The sequence below is a fragment of the Bos javanicus genome, chromosome 28 (assembly GCF_032452875.1).
Source record: "Bos javanicus breed banteng chromosome 28, ARS-OSU_banteng_1.0, whole genome shotgun sequence".
NCBI classification, from domain to species: Eukaryota; Metazoa; Chordata; class Mammalia; order Artiodactyla; family Bovidae; genus Bos; species Bos javanicus.
Window position 1 is genome coordinate 5009458 of NC_083895.1, and position 17267 is coordinate 5026724.

The 17267-nt window shown below is 41.9% G+C and overlaps 1 protein-coding gene across 1 annotated transcript in view; it reads right to left on the bottom strand.

Moving 5' to 3' along the window:
- Positions 1 to 205: 205 nt before the first annotated feature.
- Positions 206 to 17267, bottom strand: part of TTC13 (tetratricopeptide repeat domain 13) — a 102864-nt gene continuing 85802 nt past the window's right edge. The window contains exon 23 of the mRNA XM_061404802.1: positions 206 to 367. Coding sequence (XP_061260786.1) covers positions 319 to 367 — 49 coding nt within the window. The 3' untranslated portion in view covers positions 206 to 318. The remainder of the gene's footprint in view (positions 368 to 17267) is intronic.

Here is a 17267-nt window from a genome sequence, read left to right on the forward strand (position 1 = left end):
CCTGACACAAAGCCTAGTGCTTGCAGTAGCCCCAAGCCTGCCATGTGGGGAACGAGGGTTTGCAGACAGCTACTGAAGAAGAGAAGGAGGACACCACCTTCCAGTCCAGCCCTAATATTCTGAGGGCCTGAAATAAGGCTATAGACAGAAGCCCACATTTCATATGACTAAATATTTGGAAATTAAAACTTATTGTCAAATAGAATACATTGTATCCTTTTATTTTAGTACATTTCAACAACAAAAAAGAATAAAAATATGTTAAGGGTACAGGTTTTATATACTTCAAAGTTGGCAAAATACCAATGATAGCTGCGTTTAATCATTATTACATGTCTGGGTGTTCTCCATAGGCTGTGAAGTCTGCCTGAGTAAGAGAGAGAAACATGACTTATAAATCACATTAAATACACAAATTATCCTTCTTGACTTCAATTCATCAAAGTCATGTTTTTATAGCCAGGATTCACAATAATTTGTGCTCTAGTAATAATCTAAAAGGATTCTCTCGTTGCTCGGTGGAAAAGAATCCACCTGCTAATGTAGGAGACATGAGTTCGATTCCTGGGTTGGGAAGGTCCCCTAGAGAAGGAAATGACAACCCACTCCAGTATTCTTGCCTGGAAAACCACATGGATGGTGGAACCTGGCAGGCTACAGTTCTTGCAGTCACAAAAGAGTCAGACATGACTTAGCAAATAAACAACAATAATCTAAAGGACTAAAAAATAAGATGTAATTATAGTCAATGTATGCAAAATTTGGATATATTTTATAATTAATAAATTATAATTTATTTTATAATTAATAAATTATAAATTTATTATAAATTAAAGTTAATGCAGCCATGAAATTAAAAGATGCTTACTCTTTGGAAGAAAAGTTATGACTAACCTAGATAGCATATTGAAAAGCAGAGACATTACTTTGCCAACAAAGGTCCATCTAGTCAAGGTTATGGTTTTTCCAGTGGTCATGTATGGATGTGAGAGTTGGACTGTGAAGAAGGCTGAGGGCCAAAGAATTGATGCTCTTGAACTGTGGTGTTGGAGAAGACTCTTGAGAGTCCCTTGGACTGCAAGGAGATTCAACCAGTCCATTTTGAAGGAGATCAGCCCTGGGATTTCTTTGGAAGGAATGATGCTAAAGCTGAAACTCCAGTACTTTGGCCACCTCATGTGAAGAGTTGACTCATTGGAAAAGACTGTGATGCTGGGAAGGATTGGGGGCAGGAGGAGAAGGGGATGACAGAGGATGCGATGGCTGGATGGCATCATTCACTGGATGGACGTGAGTCTGAGTGAACTCCGGGAGTTGATGACGGACAGGGAGGCCTGGCGTGCTGTGATTCACGGGGTCGCAAAGAGTCAGACACGACTGAGCGACTGAACTGAACTAAACTGAAAGTTAATGTAAAAATGTTTTAAACTTTGTTTCTAAGTTTTTCTTCTAAAATGTTCAAGATTACCTAATAAAATTAAAAACTATACCAATTATAATTTATAAATAAAAATTAAAATCAAACTTAAAACCAAATGTCTTTAAAAAAAAGCAGAATTTTTCATTCAGTTTTAAAATATAAGTTCAAATTTAAATGTAAAGTATTTGCATTATACAAGTATTTGCAATACTTGTATTCAATATCCATTTGGTTGCCAGTATAAAGAACTGGCATCCTGCTCCTCATATCTGGTGCCCAGCAGTTAGCATGTCGACTCACATACACTATACTGATGGTGAGAACATCTGAAATCAGGACACAAAACAAATAAAAAGATGCTCAGCGCTACTGGGAAAAAAACATCTCACCTAAGAATTCATTGCATTCATACTGTTTGAAGGAAAGATTTGACAAGACCGTTTCTCTCTTTTATATAAGGCATTTCGATTGTTCAGAACAGTTGAGGAGAGGACTTTTCTGGTGGCTCAGTGGATAAGAATTCACTTGTCAATAAAGGGGATATGGGTTCAACCCCTGATCCGGGAACATTTCACATACTGTGGGGCAAATAAGCCCGGGAGCCGCAACTACTGAGCCCAGTGTGCCACGATTAATGAAGCCCGCACCCTCTACGGGGCTTCCCTGGTGGCTCAGTGGCAAAGATTCCACCTGCAATGCAGGAGACCCCAGTTTGATTCCTGGGTTGGGAGACCCTGTTTCGATTCCTCAGTTGGGAAGATCTGCTGGAGAAGGGATAAGCTACCCACTCCAGTATTCTTGGGCTTCCCTGGTGGCTCAGCTGGTAAAAAATCCACCTGCGATGTGTGAGACCTGCACCTCTAGGGCCTGCACACCTCAACTCCTGAGGCCCACACACCTAGAGCCTGTGCTCTTCAAAAAAAGAAGCTCCCACAATGACAAGCCATTTGGTGGACATCATGTCCCTTGTCTACTGTGTGATGGCCTGAAAATCATCTTTTGACCTCAGTTGTTACTGCAACAAAGAGTAAGCCCTACTCGCTGCAACTACAGAAAGCCCATGCAAAGCAAGGAAGATCCTGTGCAGACTAAATAAATAAAAGTTATGAAGAAATGTAGCATTGTGTGATCTCAATGCTTTCTGGTCTCATCCTGTGCCACCAGGGTCTTGGGAAGCTTGGGACTGCTCAGGCTGGACCAGTCTGGGTTTCACCAGAGGAGCTGGGGCTGGGCTACCACACATGTGCATCACCAGTGTTAGAATACATGTTAGTTGATCCAAAGGTAGAGAGGAAGAAGATATATAAAGGGAGAATGGAGAAGTAAGTAACATGGGGATTGATGAAGATAGCTTTAATGAAGACATTCTTGATATGGAATGAATCGCAGAAGTCATGATTTTACTAGTCAATAAAGGCACTTCCTGGGTATTCATTGGAAGGACTGATGTTGAAGCTGAAGCTCCAATACTTTGGCCACCTGATGTGAAGAGCTGACTCATTTGAAAAGACCCTGATGCTGGGAAACATTGAGGGCAGGAAGAGAAGGGGACGACAGAGGATGAGATGGTTGGATGGCATCACCGACTCAATGGACATGAGTTTGGGTAGGCTCCGGGAGTTAGTGATGGACAGGGAAGCTTGGCATGCTGCAGTTCATGGGGTCGCAAAGAGTTGGACATGACTGAGCAACTGAACTGAACTGAACTGAACTGAAAGGCACTTAAGATGCAAATATTCAAAGATCAAATATTTTCAAAATTACAAGTAGATATATAATGCCAATTATTATGACAGAATTTAAAAATTGGCAGCATGAAGCCTAGAATAACCTTGAGGTATATAGTTCTTCTCATTCAGTTCAGTTCAGTTTAGTAACTCAGTCGTGTCTGACTCTTTACGACCACATGCCAGTCTTCCCTGTTCATCACCAACTCTCAGAGCTTTCTCAAACACATGTCCATCGAGTTGGTGATGCCAGCCAACCATCTCATCCTCTGTCATCCCCTTCTCCTCCTGCCTTCAATCTTTCCCAGCATCAGGGTCTTTTCCAATGAATCAGTTCTTCATATCAGATAGCCAAAGTATTGGAGTTTCAACTTCAGCATTAGTCCCTCCAATGAATATACAGGACTGATTTTCTTTAGGATTGACTAGTTTGATCTTCTTTCAGTTCAAGGGCCTCTCAAAAGTCTCCAACATCACAGTTCAAGAGTTCTCAGCTTTCTTCTTTGGCACTCAGCTTTCTTTATGATCCAACTCTCCCGTCCACAAATGACTACTGAAAAACCTAGCTTTGACTTATATGGACCTTTGTAGGCAAAGTAATGTCTCTGCTTTTTAATATACTATCTAGGTTGGTCATAGCTTTTCTTCCAAGTAGCAAGCATCTTTTAATTTCATGGCGGCAGTCACCATCTGCAGTGATTTTGGAGCCCAAGAAAACAAAATCTGTCACTGTTTTCGTCGTTTCCCCATCTATTTGCCATGAAGTGATGGAACCAGATGCCATAATTTTAGTTTTTTGAATGTTGAGTTTTAAGCCAGCTTTTCACCCTCCTCTTTCACTTTCATCAAGAGGCTCTTTAGTTCCTCTTCACTTTCTGCCATAAGAGTAATGTCATCTGCATATCTGAGGTTATTGATATTTCTTCCAGCAATCATTGGATTAATCCTAATAAGAAATCACTTATTAAAGGGAACCGGAAATGAAAGAATTAACAAGTTAAGTATAGCCACTAGGAAATCAGTGGGATCAAGAGGACTTCAGGGAGGACTGACTCTGGAGGATGTGGGGTTGACTTTACCTGGGAGGAGTGGCAGCTCTTGGCCCCTGCTTAGAAGGGAAAAATACCTGGTATCAGTGGAGTATCAAGTTAGCAAATCTGGAACAAAGAGAATCACCATGGACCTTAGAAGATGAAGACACCCTAATCCAGAAACTGAGAAAGTTGATGATCATGTGCAGTCACACTGGAAAATCCAAAATATGCTGAAGAGGATATATTCTGTTCAAATATATGGACAGACTGCATTTGGGAATATTATTCATCAGAGCAAAAGTTATTTTCCTTTAAGGCCAAATCATGATGTATTTCATTTACACAGGAAAACTTTGAAATCATACTTAAATGTAGTCAACCAGAGTAGAAGCTGTAACAAAAAGGAGCCTGCTGAGTTTATTGGAAATGGGAGATCCTTTCTCCTTGCTAATCATGAGCAAATTCATACTGAAATTAAATGTCAGCAAATACACAAAATAGAGCCCATGAATGTACTAAATGTGGAAAAGCCTTCCTCAAGAAGTCTTGCTCAGTGAACATAAGAGAATTCATACAGAAAAGAAACACCATGGATGTAGTGTGTGTGGGAAAACCTTCTCCAAGAAGTTCAAGCTCACCAAACACCAGCGAACTCACAAAGAAGAGAAACCCCATGTGTGCAGTGAGTATGGAAAAGCCTTTTTCAGGAAATTAAAGCTAACTGAACAAAAGACTCCTCTGGGAAATAAACCTCATGTACACAGTATATGTAGTAAAGTATTCTTCAGAAAGTTCAAGCTAACTGAATACCAGAGAACTCATACAGGAGAGAAGCCCTATGAACGAACTGAATGTGCAAAGCCTTCTGCGAGAAGGCAAAGCTATGATACATTTGCCAAACAAAAGAGGAGAAAAACCCCATGTGTGCAGTGAGCATGGGAAAGATTTCTCCAGAAAATTGCACTAGTTTTGCATTAGAAAGTACATACAGGTGGGAAATCTTATATATGTAGTGCGAATGTGGAAAAGGTCTCATACAGAAGGGCAATCTTATTATATATCAATGAACTCACATTGAAGAGAAGTCCTATGGATGCAATGAATGTGGTAAAGCTTCCCCCAGAAGGCATGCCTCATGGCACATCCATGATTTCATACAGTCAACATATAAGTACATGTAAGTACTGACTGTGGAAAATCTTGTTTGAAGACATCAGGACTCATGAAACAGAGAATTCACACAGGAGAGAAACCCAGTGTATGCAGTGATTGTGGGAAAACACTTACTACGAAGACAACTCTCATCGAAGAACTCACATGGAAGAGAAACCCTACAGATGGAATGAGCGTAGGAAAGCTTTCTCCCACATGCCGTGCCTGGTTAAACACAAGAGGACACATGCAAGAGAGAAACAGTGAAGGTGGCATATCCTTCCACAAAGAGTCACAGCTTATTAGATTCTAGTGAATGAACTCTGGCAGGGGAGAAACCCTGTTAACACAATGACTCTGCAGATGCCTTCTGAGACCCCTCAGACATCATTGCACATCTGTGGGCTCCTAGCAGATAGGAGATGAACAAAATGAAAAGGTAAAAAGATACGACACTGAAAGACAACCTGCTAACCCCAGGTTAGTAGGTGTCCAACGTGCTACTGGAGAAGAGTAGAGAAATAGCTCCAGGAGGAATGAAGAGGCTGAGTCAAAGCAGAAATAACACCCAGGTGTGGATGTGTCCGGAGGTGAAAGTAAAGTCCGATGCTGTAAAGAATATATTGCATAGGAACCTGGAATGTTAGGTTCATGAATTAAGGTAAATTGGAAGTGGTCAAACATGAGATGGCAAGAGTGAACACTGACATTTTAGGAATCAGTGAACTAAAGTAGACGGGAATGGTAGAATTTAATTCAGATGACCATTATATCTATTACTGTGGGCAAGAATCCCTTAGAAGAAATGGAGCAGCCCTCATTGACAACAAAAGACTCCAAAATGCAATACTTGGATACAATCTTACAAATAATAGAATGATCCTGCTTTGTTTCCAAGGCAAACCATTCAATACCACAGTAATCCAAGTCTATGCCCCAACCACTCATGCTGGAAGAAGCTGAAGTTGAATGGTTCTATGATGACCTACAAGACCTTCTAGAACTAGCACCAAAAAAAAAAAAAAAAAAAAAAAAGATGTCCTTTTCATCATAGGGCATTGCAATGCAAAAGTAGGAAGTCAAGAGATACCTGGAGTAACAGGCAAGTTTGGCCTTGGAGTACAAAATGAAGCAGAGCAAAGGCTAACAGGATTTTGCCAAGAGAACACACTGGTCATAGCAAACATCCTCTTTCAACAACACAAGACATGACTTTATACATGGACATTACCAGATGGTCAATAACGAAATCAGACTGATTATATTCTTTGCAGCCAAAGATACAGCAACTCTATGTAGTCAGCAAAAGCAAGACTGGGAGCTGACTGTGGCTCAGTTCATAAACTCCTTATTGCAAAATTCATACTTATATTGAAGAAAGTAGGGAAAACCACTAAGTCAATCAGGTATGACCTAAATCAAATTCCCTTGTGGAAGTGACAAATAATTCAAGGGATTAGATTTGATAGAGTGCCAGAAGAACTATGGATGGAGGTTCATAACACTGTACAAGAGGTGGTGACCAAAACTGTCCCCAAGAAGAAGAAATACAAAAAGGCAAAATGTTTGCCTCGCTGAGAAAAAAGAGAAGCGAAAGGCAAAGGAGAAAAGGAAAGATATGCCCATCTGAATGTAGAGTTCCAAAGAATAGCAAGGAGAGACAAGAAAGCTTTCTTAAATTGAACAACGCAAAGAAATAGAGGAAAGCAATAGAATGGGAAAGATGAGCAATCTCTTCAAGAAAATCAGAGATACCAAGGGAACATTTCATGCAAAGATGGGCTCAATAAAGGACAGAAAGGGTAAGGACCTAACAGAAGCAGAAGATATTAAGAAAAGGTGGCAAGAATACACAGAACTGTACAAAAAAAATCTTAATGATCCAGATAACCATGATGGTACGATCACTCACCTAGAACCAGACATGCTGGAGTGTGAAGTCAAGTAGGCCTGAGGAAGCATCACTATGAACAAAACTAGTAGAGGTGACGGAATTCCAGCTGAGCTATTTCTTAAATCCTAAAAGATGATGCTATGAAAGTGCTGCAATCAATATACCAACAAATTTGGAAAACTCAGTAGTGGCCACAGGACTGGAAAAGGTCAGTTTTTTTTCCCAATCCCAAAGAAGGGCAATGCCAAAGAATGTTCAAACTACCACACAATTGCACTCATCTCACATGCTAGCAAAGTAATGCTCAAAATTCCCCAAGCCAGGCTTCAACAGTATGTGAACTGAGAACTTCCAGATGTACAAGCTGGATTTAGAAAAGGCAGAGGAACCAGAGATCAAATGCCCAACATATGCTGAATCACAGAAAAAGCAAAAGAATTCCAGAAAAACATCTACTTCTCCTTTACTGAGTACACTAAAGCCTTTGACTTTGTGGATCACAACAAACTGGAAAATTCTTTTTTTTTTTTTTTGAAAATTCTTAAAAGAGATGGGACTATCAAACCACCTTACTTGTCTTTATGCAGGTCAAGAAGCAACAGTTGGAACAGGACATGGTTCAAAATTGGGAAAGGAGTATGTCAAGGCTGTATATTGTCACTCTGCTTATTTAATTACATGCAGAGGACATCATGTGAAATGCCAGGCTGGATGAAGCACAAGCTGGAATCAAGATTGCCAGGAGAAGTATCAATAACCTCAGATATGCAGATGACCCACCCTAATGGCAGAAAGTGTAGAGGAGCTAAAGAGCCTCTTGATGAAGGTGAAAGAGAAGAGTGAAAAATCTGGCTTAAAACTCATCATTCAAAAGACTAAAATCATGGCATCCGATCCCATCAACTTCATGGCAAATAGCTGGGGAAACAATGGAAACAGTGACAGACTTTATTTTCTTGGGCTCCAAAATCACTGCAGATGGTGACTGCAGCCATGAAATTCAAAGACACTTGTTCCTTAGAAGAAAAAGTATGACAAATCTAAACAGCATATTAAAAAGCAGAGACATCACTTTGCTGACAAAGGTCCACATAGTCAAAGCTGTGGTTTTCCCAGTAATCATGTATGGATGTGAGTTGGACCATAAAGAAGGCTGAGCACAGAACTGTGCTGGAGAAGATGTGGTGCTGGAGAAGTCCCTTGCACAGCAAGGAGATCAAACCAGTCAATCCTAAAGGAAATCAGTCCTGAATATTCATTGGAAGGACTGATGCTGAAGCTGAAGCTCCAATATTTTGGTCACCTGATGCGAAGAGCTGACTCATTTGAAAAGACCCTGATGCTTGGAAAGATTGAGGGCAGGAAGAGAAGGGGACAACAGAGGATGAGATGGTTCGAGGGCATCACCGACTTGATGGACATGAGTTTGAGCAAGCTCTGGGAGATAGTGAAGGACAGGGTACCCTGATGTTCTGCCATCCATGGGGTAGTAAAGAGTCGGACACAACCAAGTGACTCAACAAAAACCAGACAGGAACGTAGTTTCTATTTATATCTATATTTCTGGCCACATTGTGCAGCATGTGGGGTCTTACTTCTCTGACCAGGGATCGAACCAGTGCCCCTCCATTGGTAGTGTGGATGCTTAACCATTGAGATTCTCAAAAAAACACAGTGAAATTTCTACCTGGTATATGGTTGGAAGCAATTGGTGCACTTTACAACTTTCTCTTTCTTCCTCCCTCCCTCCCTTCCTTTCTTCCACCCAGGTCAAATCCCTTCATCCCTGGGCCTGCTATGCTCAAGTCAGTTTAATTTTATTTTTCAGTGAAGCATGGTATTTTTCACATTTTTATTTCCTTTTAATACTTTTGCCAAAATTGAAGTACAGTTGGTTTACAATGTTTCAGGTACAGAGCAGTGATTCAACCACACACACACACACACACACACACACACACACTGTGTGTGTATATATATGTGTGTGTGTGTGTGTGCTTTTTTGGAGTCTTCAATTTTAGGTTATTATAAGATATTGAATATAGTACCTGTGCTATGCACTAGGCCCTTGTTTAGCTATGTGACATACAGGAGTGTGTATCTGTTAATCCCAAATTCCTAATGTGTCCCTCCCTCTACTTTCCCCTTTGGTAACCGTAAGCTTGTTTTCTATTTCTGTGTCTGTTTCTGTTTTGTGAATAAGTCCATTTGCGTCACGCTTTAGATTGTGTATGTAAGTGACTACGATACTTGTCTGTAACGGATTTTCCTTAGCGATCATTTCTAGTCCATCTGTGATGCGCCAAACGGCATTCTTTCATTCTTCTTTGGAGCTGAGTAATATTCCACAGTGTACGGGTATCACACTTTTTTTTTACATTTTGATAAAATATTTTTATTTTAGGAATTTAAAGACAATCCATAGCAAGAAACGTGAAACATACTTTACTATATCAGTAAATCATCTGATTATTTTTAATAGATATGGCAGAGTATTCAATAAAAGTTAACTTTCATTTGCAATTAAACTAGAAGTAAAATGGAAACAGAAGGGAATTCTTTGTAGTATATTTTGGCTGACAATCATTATTTGTCCCATTATTTAAAAAATTAAGCTTTCTTTCCTTTATGATAAAATACAAATACTCTGAACATGCTAACCAGCTGATTGCGAACAGCTGGCCAGCTAACACATAAATTTCCAGAGAACTAGTTAGGCAGACAAGTTCTCCTTTTCTAGCTAAGCACCAAATTTTTTTAAGGTACAAAGTGCTCATGACATTCTCTTAAGTACTGTGTACCACATCTTCTTTTTCCATTAGTCTGTCCATGGACACTTAAGTTGTTTCCATATCTTGGCTATTGCAAATAGTGCTGCTATGAACACTGGGGTGCATGTATCTTTTTCAAGTAGAGTTTCTATCTTTTACAGATATATGCCCAGGAGTGGGATTGATGCATCATATAGTAATCCTATTTTTCCTTATCTGATCGACTTAATAACTGGACATATATTTAGGGGTTAAGGTTAAGGGATGGGTGGAACCCATCCCCACTGCCCCACTCCCCAAGTAAGTGGCAAGCACTTGAGCAGAATTCAGGAGCTGTATAGGGTAAGTCACTCCCCCATCTGAGCCATCAAAGTGGAGGTAACACCGGTGCTTACATCCTAGCACTCTTAACGCTATTAAATGAGCTAAGTACAACGCTTAGAAATATGTCAACCATAGTAAGTGCTCAAGATGTGTTAGCTTCAACAGGTTCCTCCCCCACAGAAGATGCTCCCGGCCCCAAGGAGAAGGCCCCACCCAGCACGGCTGGAGAGCAGAGGAGCCACAGCCCACAGGGGAGCTTCCAGATTGAGTGCACAGATCAGCCTATCTGGCATGCTCAGCACAGTCTCCAGTGGCCACCGAAGACAAGGAGAGTGGGGACAGAGCCCAGGATGTGAGCCAGTGCCGGCCAGAGCAGTGACTGCAGATGCAGCCGCTGCCCCAGAGCCCAGGGCCCCCTGCACCCAGGAAGAACTGCCCACAGTGCAGCAGCTGAGCCACCAGCGCAACAAGGCAATTTGAACCTGGAAATGCCCAGTCACCGTGATGTGAGACGGTTTATACAGTGGAGGTTGAGAAATACATTTAAGGGACTAGATCTGATAGATAGAGTGCCTGATGAACTATGGACGGAGGTTCGTGACATTGTACAGAAGACAGGGATCAAGACCATCCCCATGGAAGAGAAATGCAAAAAACCAAAATGGCTGTCTGGGGAAGCCTTACAAATAGCTGTGAAAAGAAGAGAAGCAAAAACCAAAGGAGAAAAGGAAAGATATAAGCATCTGAATGCAGAGTTCCAAAGAATAGCAAGGACAGATAAGAAAGCCTTCCTCAGCAATCAATGCAAAGAAATAGAGGAAAACAACAGAATGGGAAAGACTAGAGATCTCTTCAAGAAAATAAGAGATACCAAGGAAACATTTCATGCAAAGATGGGCTCGATAAAGGACAGAAATGGTATGGACCTAACAGAAGCAGAAGATATTAAGAGGCGGCAAGAATACACAGAAGAACAGTACAAAAAAGATCTTCACGACCAAGGTAATCACAATGGTGTGATCACACACCTAGAGCCAGACATCCTGGAATGTGAAGTCAAGTGGGCCTTAGAAAGCATCACTACAAACAAAGCTAGGGAGGTAATGGAATTCCAGTTGAGCTATTTCAAATCCTGGAAGATGATGCTGTGAAAATGCTGCACTCAATATGCCAGCAAATTTGGAAAACTCAGCAGTGGCCACAGGGCTGGAAAAGGTGTTTTCATTCCAATCCCAAAGAAAAGCAATCCCAAAGAATGCTCAAACTACCACACAATTTCACTCATCTCACATGCTAGTAAACAATGCTCAAAATTCTCCAAGCCAGGCTTCAGCAATACATGAACCATGAATTTCCAGATGTTCAAGCTGGTTTTAGAAAAGGCAGAGGAACCAGAGATCAAATTGCCAACATCTGCTGGATCATCGAAAAAGCAAGAGAGTTCCAGAAAAACATCTATTTTTGCTTTATTGACTATGCCAAAGCCTTTGACTGTGTGGATCCCAATAAACTGTGGACAATTCTTCAAGAGATGGGAATACCAGACCACCTGACCTGCCTCTTGAGAAACCTATATGCAGGTCAGGAAGCAACAGTTAGAACTGGACATGGAACAACAGACTGGTTCCAAATAGGAAAAGGAGTATGTCAAGGCTGTATATTGTCACCTTGCTTATTTAACTTATATGAAGGGTACATCATGAGAAACGCTGGGCTGGAAGAAGCACAAGCTGGAATCAAGACTGCAGGGAGAAATACCAATAACCTCAGATATGCAGATGACACCACCCTTATGGCAGAAAGTGAAGAGGAACTCAAAAGCCTCTTGATGAAAGTGAAAGAGGAGAGTGAAAAAGTTGGCTTGAAGCTTAACATTCAGAAAACGAAGATCATGGCATCCGGTCCCATCACTTCATGGGAAATAGATGGGGAAACGGTGGAAACAGTGTCAGACTTTATTTTTGGGGGCTCCAAAATCACTACAGATGGTGACTGCAGCCATGAAATTAAAAGATGCTTACTCCTTGGAAGGAAAGTTATGACCAACCTAGATAGCATATTCAAAAGCAGAGACATTACTTTGCCAACAAAGGTCCATCTGGTCAAGGCTATGGTTTTTCCAGTGGTCATGTATGGATGTGAAATTTGGACTGTGAAGAAAGCTGAGTGCCGAAGAATTGATGTTTTTGAACTGTGGTGTTGGAGAAGACTCTTGAGAGTCCCTTGGACTGCTAGGAGATCCAACCAGTCAATTCTGAAGATCAGCCCTGGGATTTCTTTGGAGGGAATGATGCTAAAGCTGAAACTCCAGTACTTTGGCCACCTCATGTGAAGAGTTGACTCATTGGAAAAGAATCTGATGCTAGGAACGATTGGGGGCAGGAGGAGAAGGGGACGACAGACGATGAGATGGTTGGATGGCATCACCAACTCAATGGACCTGAGTTTGAGTGAACTTCGGGAGTTGGTGATGGACAGGGAGGCCTGGCATGCTACAATTCATGGGGTCGCAGAGTCAGATACAACTGAGTGACTGAACTGAATTGAACTGATAATTTTCATTACTGGTAGAAACTGAAGCCTGTGAATGGAGTTGTGTTCAATTATTTACGTATTTATTTGTATACCCAACCTTCATGGACTACCAATTACACAATACTGGTAAAGTTTAAGCTTACAAATTGTAGAATGAAAGTGATTTTATATTTGTGGCAACATGGCTTGAAGAACAAAAGACCTACCATAATTCTCATCACAATTGCAGTATTATTCAAGAAGATACTTGGTTCTATGGGGTTTCATAAAGGGGACAAAAATATTCCCAAGGCAGCAAAATGGGTTTTCATGTCCTAGCTTGTTTCTCATGTATGGTTCCTGGACCACCAGTGAGTGAATCTCATGGGGGAGGACCCTGACTTCAGGCCTCTCCCCAGCCCCGAGAGGCACTCATCAGTGGATTTTTCAAGCTGGTGCTGGTGATTTCCTTTCTCCTCTCTCCCATTTATCTCCCTGCACTGCAGTTAAACTCTGTGGTCTTTACCTGAAACATCTCAAAACCTGTACTCTTGCTTAAAACCACACGGACTCCCATTCTAATTGTTGCCTGACGCACAGGTGTGGAGCGGCGGTCTGTTTTCAGGGTAGCAGCACCATCCAGGTACAACTTCCTGTGATGACGGCCATATCAGTCCAGTCAAATATGGCAGCCACCAGCTGCTTCTGAGCACTTGGGATGGTGCAAGTGTGACTTAGATGCAAGTGTGGACCTTCATTTATTCAACCACTTTAGATTTTGGTGTGACAGTGATAATGGCTGGACAAGAGCACATCTGATACATTTTAGATGTGAACTTGACTGGACAGGCCAGACATAAGAATGCTCATGAATATAGCCAAGTCTTGGTGGTCTGGGACACGACAGGTTTCTTTAGGGGATTTTGCTGATCTCTGCTCTCTCTATACATCTTGCTTGGAAGGCAAGCACTAGTGAGCTGGAGGTTATTTCCTGTCCCTCACACTTAAGAGAAAGCAATGGCGACCCACTCCAGTACTCTTGCCTGGAAAATCCCATGGACGGAGGAGCCTGGTAGGCTGCAATCCATGGGGTCGCGAAGAGTTGGACACAACTGAGCGACTTCACTTTCGCCTTTCACTCTCATGCATTGGAGAAGGAAATGACAACCCACTCCAGTGTTCTTGCCTGGAGAATCCCAGGGACAGGGGAGCCTGGTGGGCTGCCGTCTATGGGGTCGCACAGAGTTGGACACGACTGAAAGCGACTTAGCAGTAGCAGCACACTTAACTCACTGGAAATGTTCCACAAAAAATTCCTAGTTTGCTAACAGGTTTTACCTAGAGGTAAAAGTCTTTTAAAGATTAAACATGTTATTAATAGGAGCAATTTTACAAATAGACCTGAGATATTCAGAAAAGTCTATAACAAGTTTAGTTCAGTTCAGTAGCTCAGTCGTGTCTGACTCTTTGCAACCTCATGGACTGCAGAAGACCAGGCCTCCCTCAGTTCAGTTCAGTTCAGTCGCTCAGTATGTCCGACTCTTTTGAGACCCAATGAATCGCAGCACGCCAGGCCTCCCTGTCCATCACCAACTCCCGGAGTTCACTCAGACTCACATCCATCGAGTCAGTGATGCCATCCAGCCATCTCATCCTCTGTCGTCCCCTTCTCCTCCTGCCCCCAATCCCTCCCAGCATCAGAGTCTTTCCCAATGAGTCAACTCTTCACATGAGGTGGCCAAAGTACTGGAGTTTCAGCTTTAGCATCATTCCTTCCAAAGAAATCCCAGGGCTGATCTCCTTCAGAATGGACTGGTTGGATCTCCTTGCAGCCCAAGGGACTCTCAAGAGTCTTCTCCAACACCACAGTTCAAAAGCATCAATTCTTCGGCACTCAGCTTTCTTTACAGTCCAACCCTCACATCTATACATGACCACTGGAAAAACCATAACCTTGACTAGACGGACCTTTGTTGGCAAAGTAATGTCTCTGCTTTTCAATATGCTATCTAGGTTAGTCATAACTTTCCTTCCAAGGAATAAGCTTCTTTTAATTTCATGGCTGCAGTCACCATCTGCAGCAATTTTGGAGCCCAAAAAAATAAAGTCTGCCACTGTTTCCCCATCTGTTTGCCATGAAGTAATGGGACCGGCTCTTTCACTTTCATCAAGAGGCTCTTTAGTTCTTCACTTTCTGCCACAAGGGTAGTGTCATCTGTATATATGAGGTTATTGATATTTCTCAGAGCAATCTTGATTCTAGCTTGTGCTTCATCCAGCCCAGCGTTTCTCATGATGTACTCTGCATATAAGTTAAATAAGCAGGGTGACAATATACAGCCTTGATGTCCTCCTTTTCCTATTTGGAACCAGTCTGTTGTTCCATGTTCAGTTCATGATACAGTTAACTGTCACCAGAGAAAATCGTTTGGGATTATTCCTGTGAAAAAGCTTATTCTAAAATTGAATTAAGAACTCTTTAGCTATACTGTCCCATGTAGTAGTTCTTAATGATGTATGGCTACATAAATTTAAATTCATTAAAACTAAATTAAACAGTTGCTCAGTCATACTGGCCCCAGTCAAGTGTTCAGCAGTCACATGTGGCTGGTGGCTGCCATCCTGGACTGGGCAAATACAGAACATCCTCGTCATTGCAGATAGCCCCATTGGACAGTGCTGAGTTAACTGTGAGGTCCCCGCAGAAGGAAATGCCTCAGAGAGCTGATGGCACACAAGGGGAGTTGGCTGAAGTGTGCAGACGAGGGGAAGAGCAGAGAGAGGTGAGGCTGGAGAAACAGAGGCCACTAGGGGTGAGGGTGGGGGGTGGCATTACTGTAGGAGACTGGGTTTTATTTCAGGGCAGTGAGATGCTGTGAGGGGTTTAATCAGACCAGCAGCAGGAAGAAAAGTTAGCAGGGGAGCTGAGGGGGGAAGTGGAGTGATGAGGGGAGGGTGTTTTGTAAGAGGGAGAGAAGAGCTGGCTTGTTAATGGACTGTATCCTGGATGACATTTCTGGACCAATCCACAGTTCCCTCTAACACACACTTCAAGTCATCTGGGGGTAAAGGGATACTAAGATCGACAACAAGTAGGCAAATGAATTCTTAATATGTGAAGAATTTCTAATGGTAATAGTTGTAATATCAGAGAACTAAAATTCAGGGACACAATTAGATCAACCCACAAAACACTGGGAACCCAGCCTCTCACACTCAAATCTGACCTGGGGCAGGGAAGCCCCTCAAATCTGGTGTTTCCGGTTGCCATCCAAGCTAAGGGCTCAGGTACCACAAGTCTAGCAGGAGAGCGCCTGATTTTTCGCACCATGAGATCAAAAGGATCAGGGTATCTGATGAGATAAAAACCAAACACAGACAAAAAGACAAAGAGCAGTTTTGTTTCTTCAGTGTGATCAAAAGTTTTCAATATGAAGTTTTAAGGATAAAGGCAAACCTGATTCTAATTTTAAAAACTGTTTTTTTTTTTTTTATTTTTTTTAGTTTTAAACAAGAGGACAGGGACTCCCCTGGTGGTCCAGTGGTTAAGAATCTGCCTTCCAGTGCAGAAGACATGGATTCAATCTCTGTTTCGGGAACTAGAATCCCACATGCCACTCGGCAACTGAGCTCTCACACCACTACTGAGCCCACGCATTGTAACTACTAAAGCCTGCGTGTTCTAGATCCCATGCTCCACAACAAGAGAAGCCTGTAGGCCACAACTGGAGAAAGCCTGAGAGGCAATGAAGAGCCCGCACAGCCAAAACAATAAAGTAAAATAAAATAAGTAAAGAGGACAACTTGCATGATGGAACTCAGATTTCTAGGTGCAATTTAACAGAAGATAAGAGAATTTTAAATATTATGATATAAAAATGCATGCCAAAACTTCATGGCTTTCTTGAGACAAAAACCCTCAACGATGGAAGAGGAGCCCAATAGACAGTATCTTCTCAGCCACCAAACAAACCTGCTCATAATGTTCTGTTCAGACCATAGTCAAGTTGGCTCAAGTATTCTGGGACTCAGGCAGAAGATGGGAGGTTTTCCCAGATCATCCTGCAATCACAGAATTTAGCATTTCAGTATGTCTAATGATGCGTGCATGCTCAGTCGTGTTTGATTCTTTGCAACCCCATAAACTGCAGCCCGCTGGACTCCTCTGTCCATGGAATTTTCCAGGCAAGAATACTGCAGTGGGTTGCCACTCCTACCCCAAGGGATCTTCTCAACCCAGAGACTGAACCCACATCTCTTGCGCCTCCTGCACTGGTAGGTGGATTCTTTACCACTGAGCCACCCGAGAAGCCCCATATGAGAGTTATAATACTTGCATGAGGAGAAAATAAAATATTTAAATAAAAACTGAAACGTAGCAATTTGGATTTGGTAAACTAAGTTTTAAGGAAAAATTACATTCTAACTTTG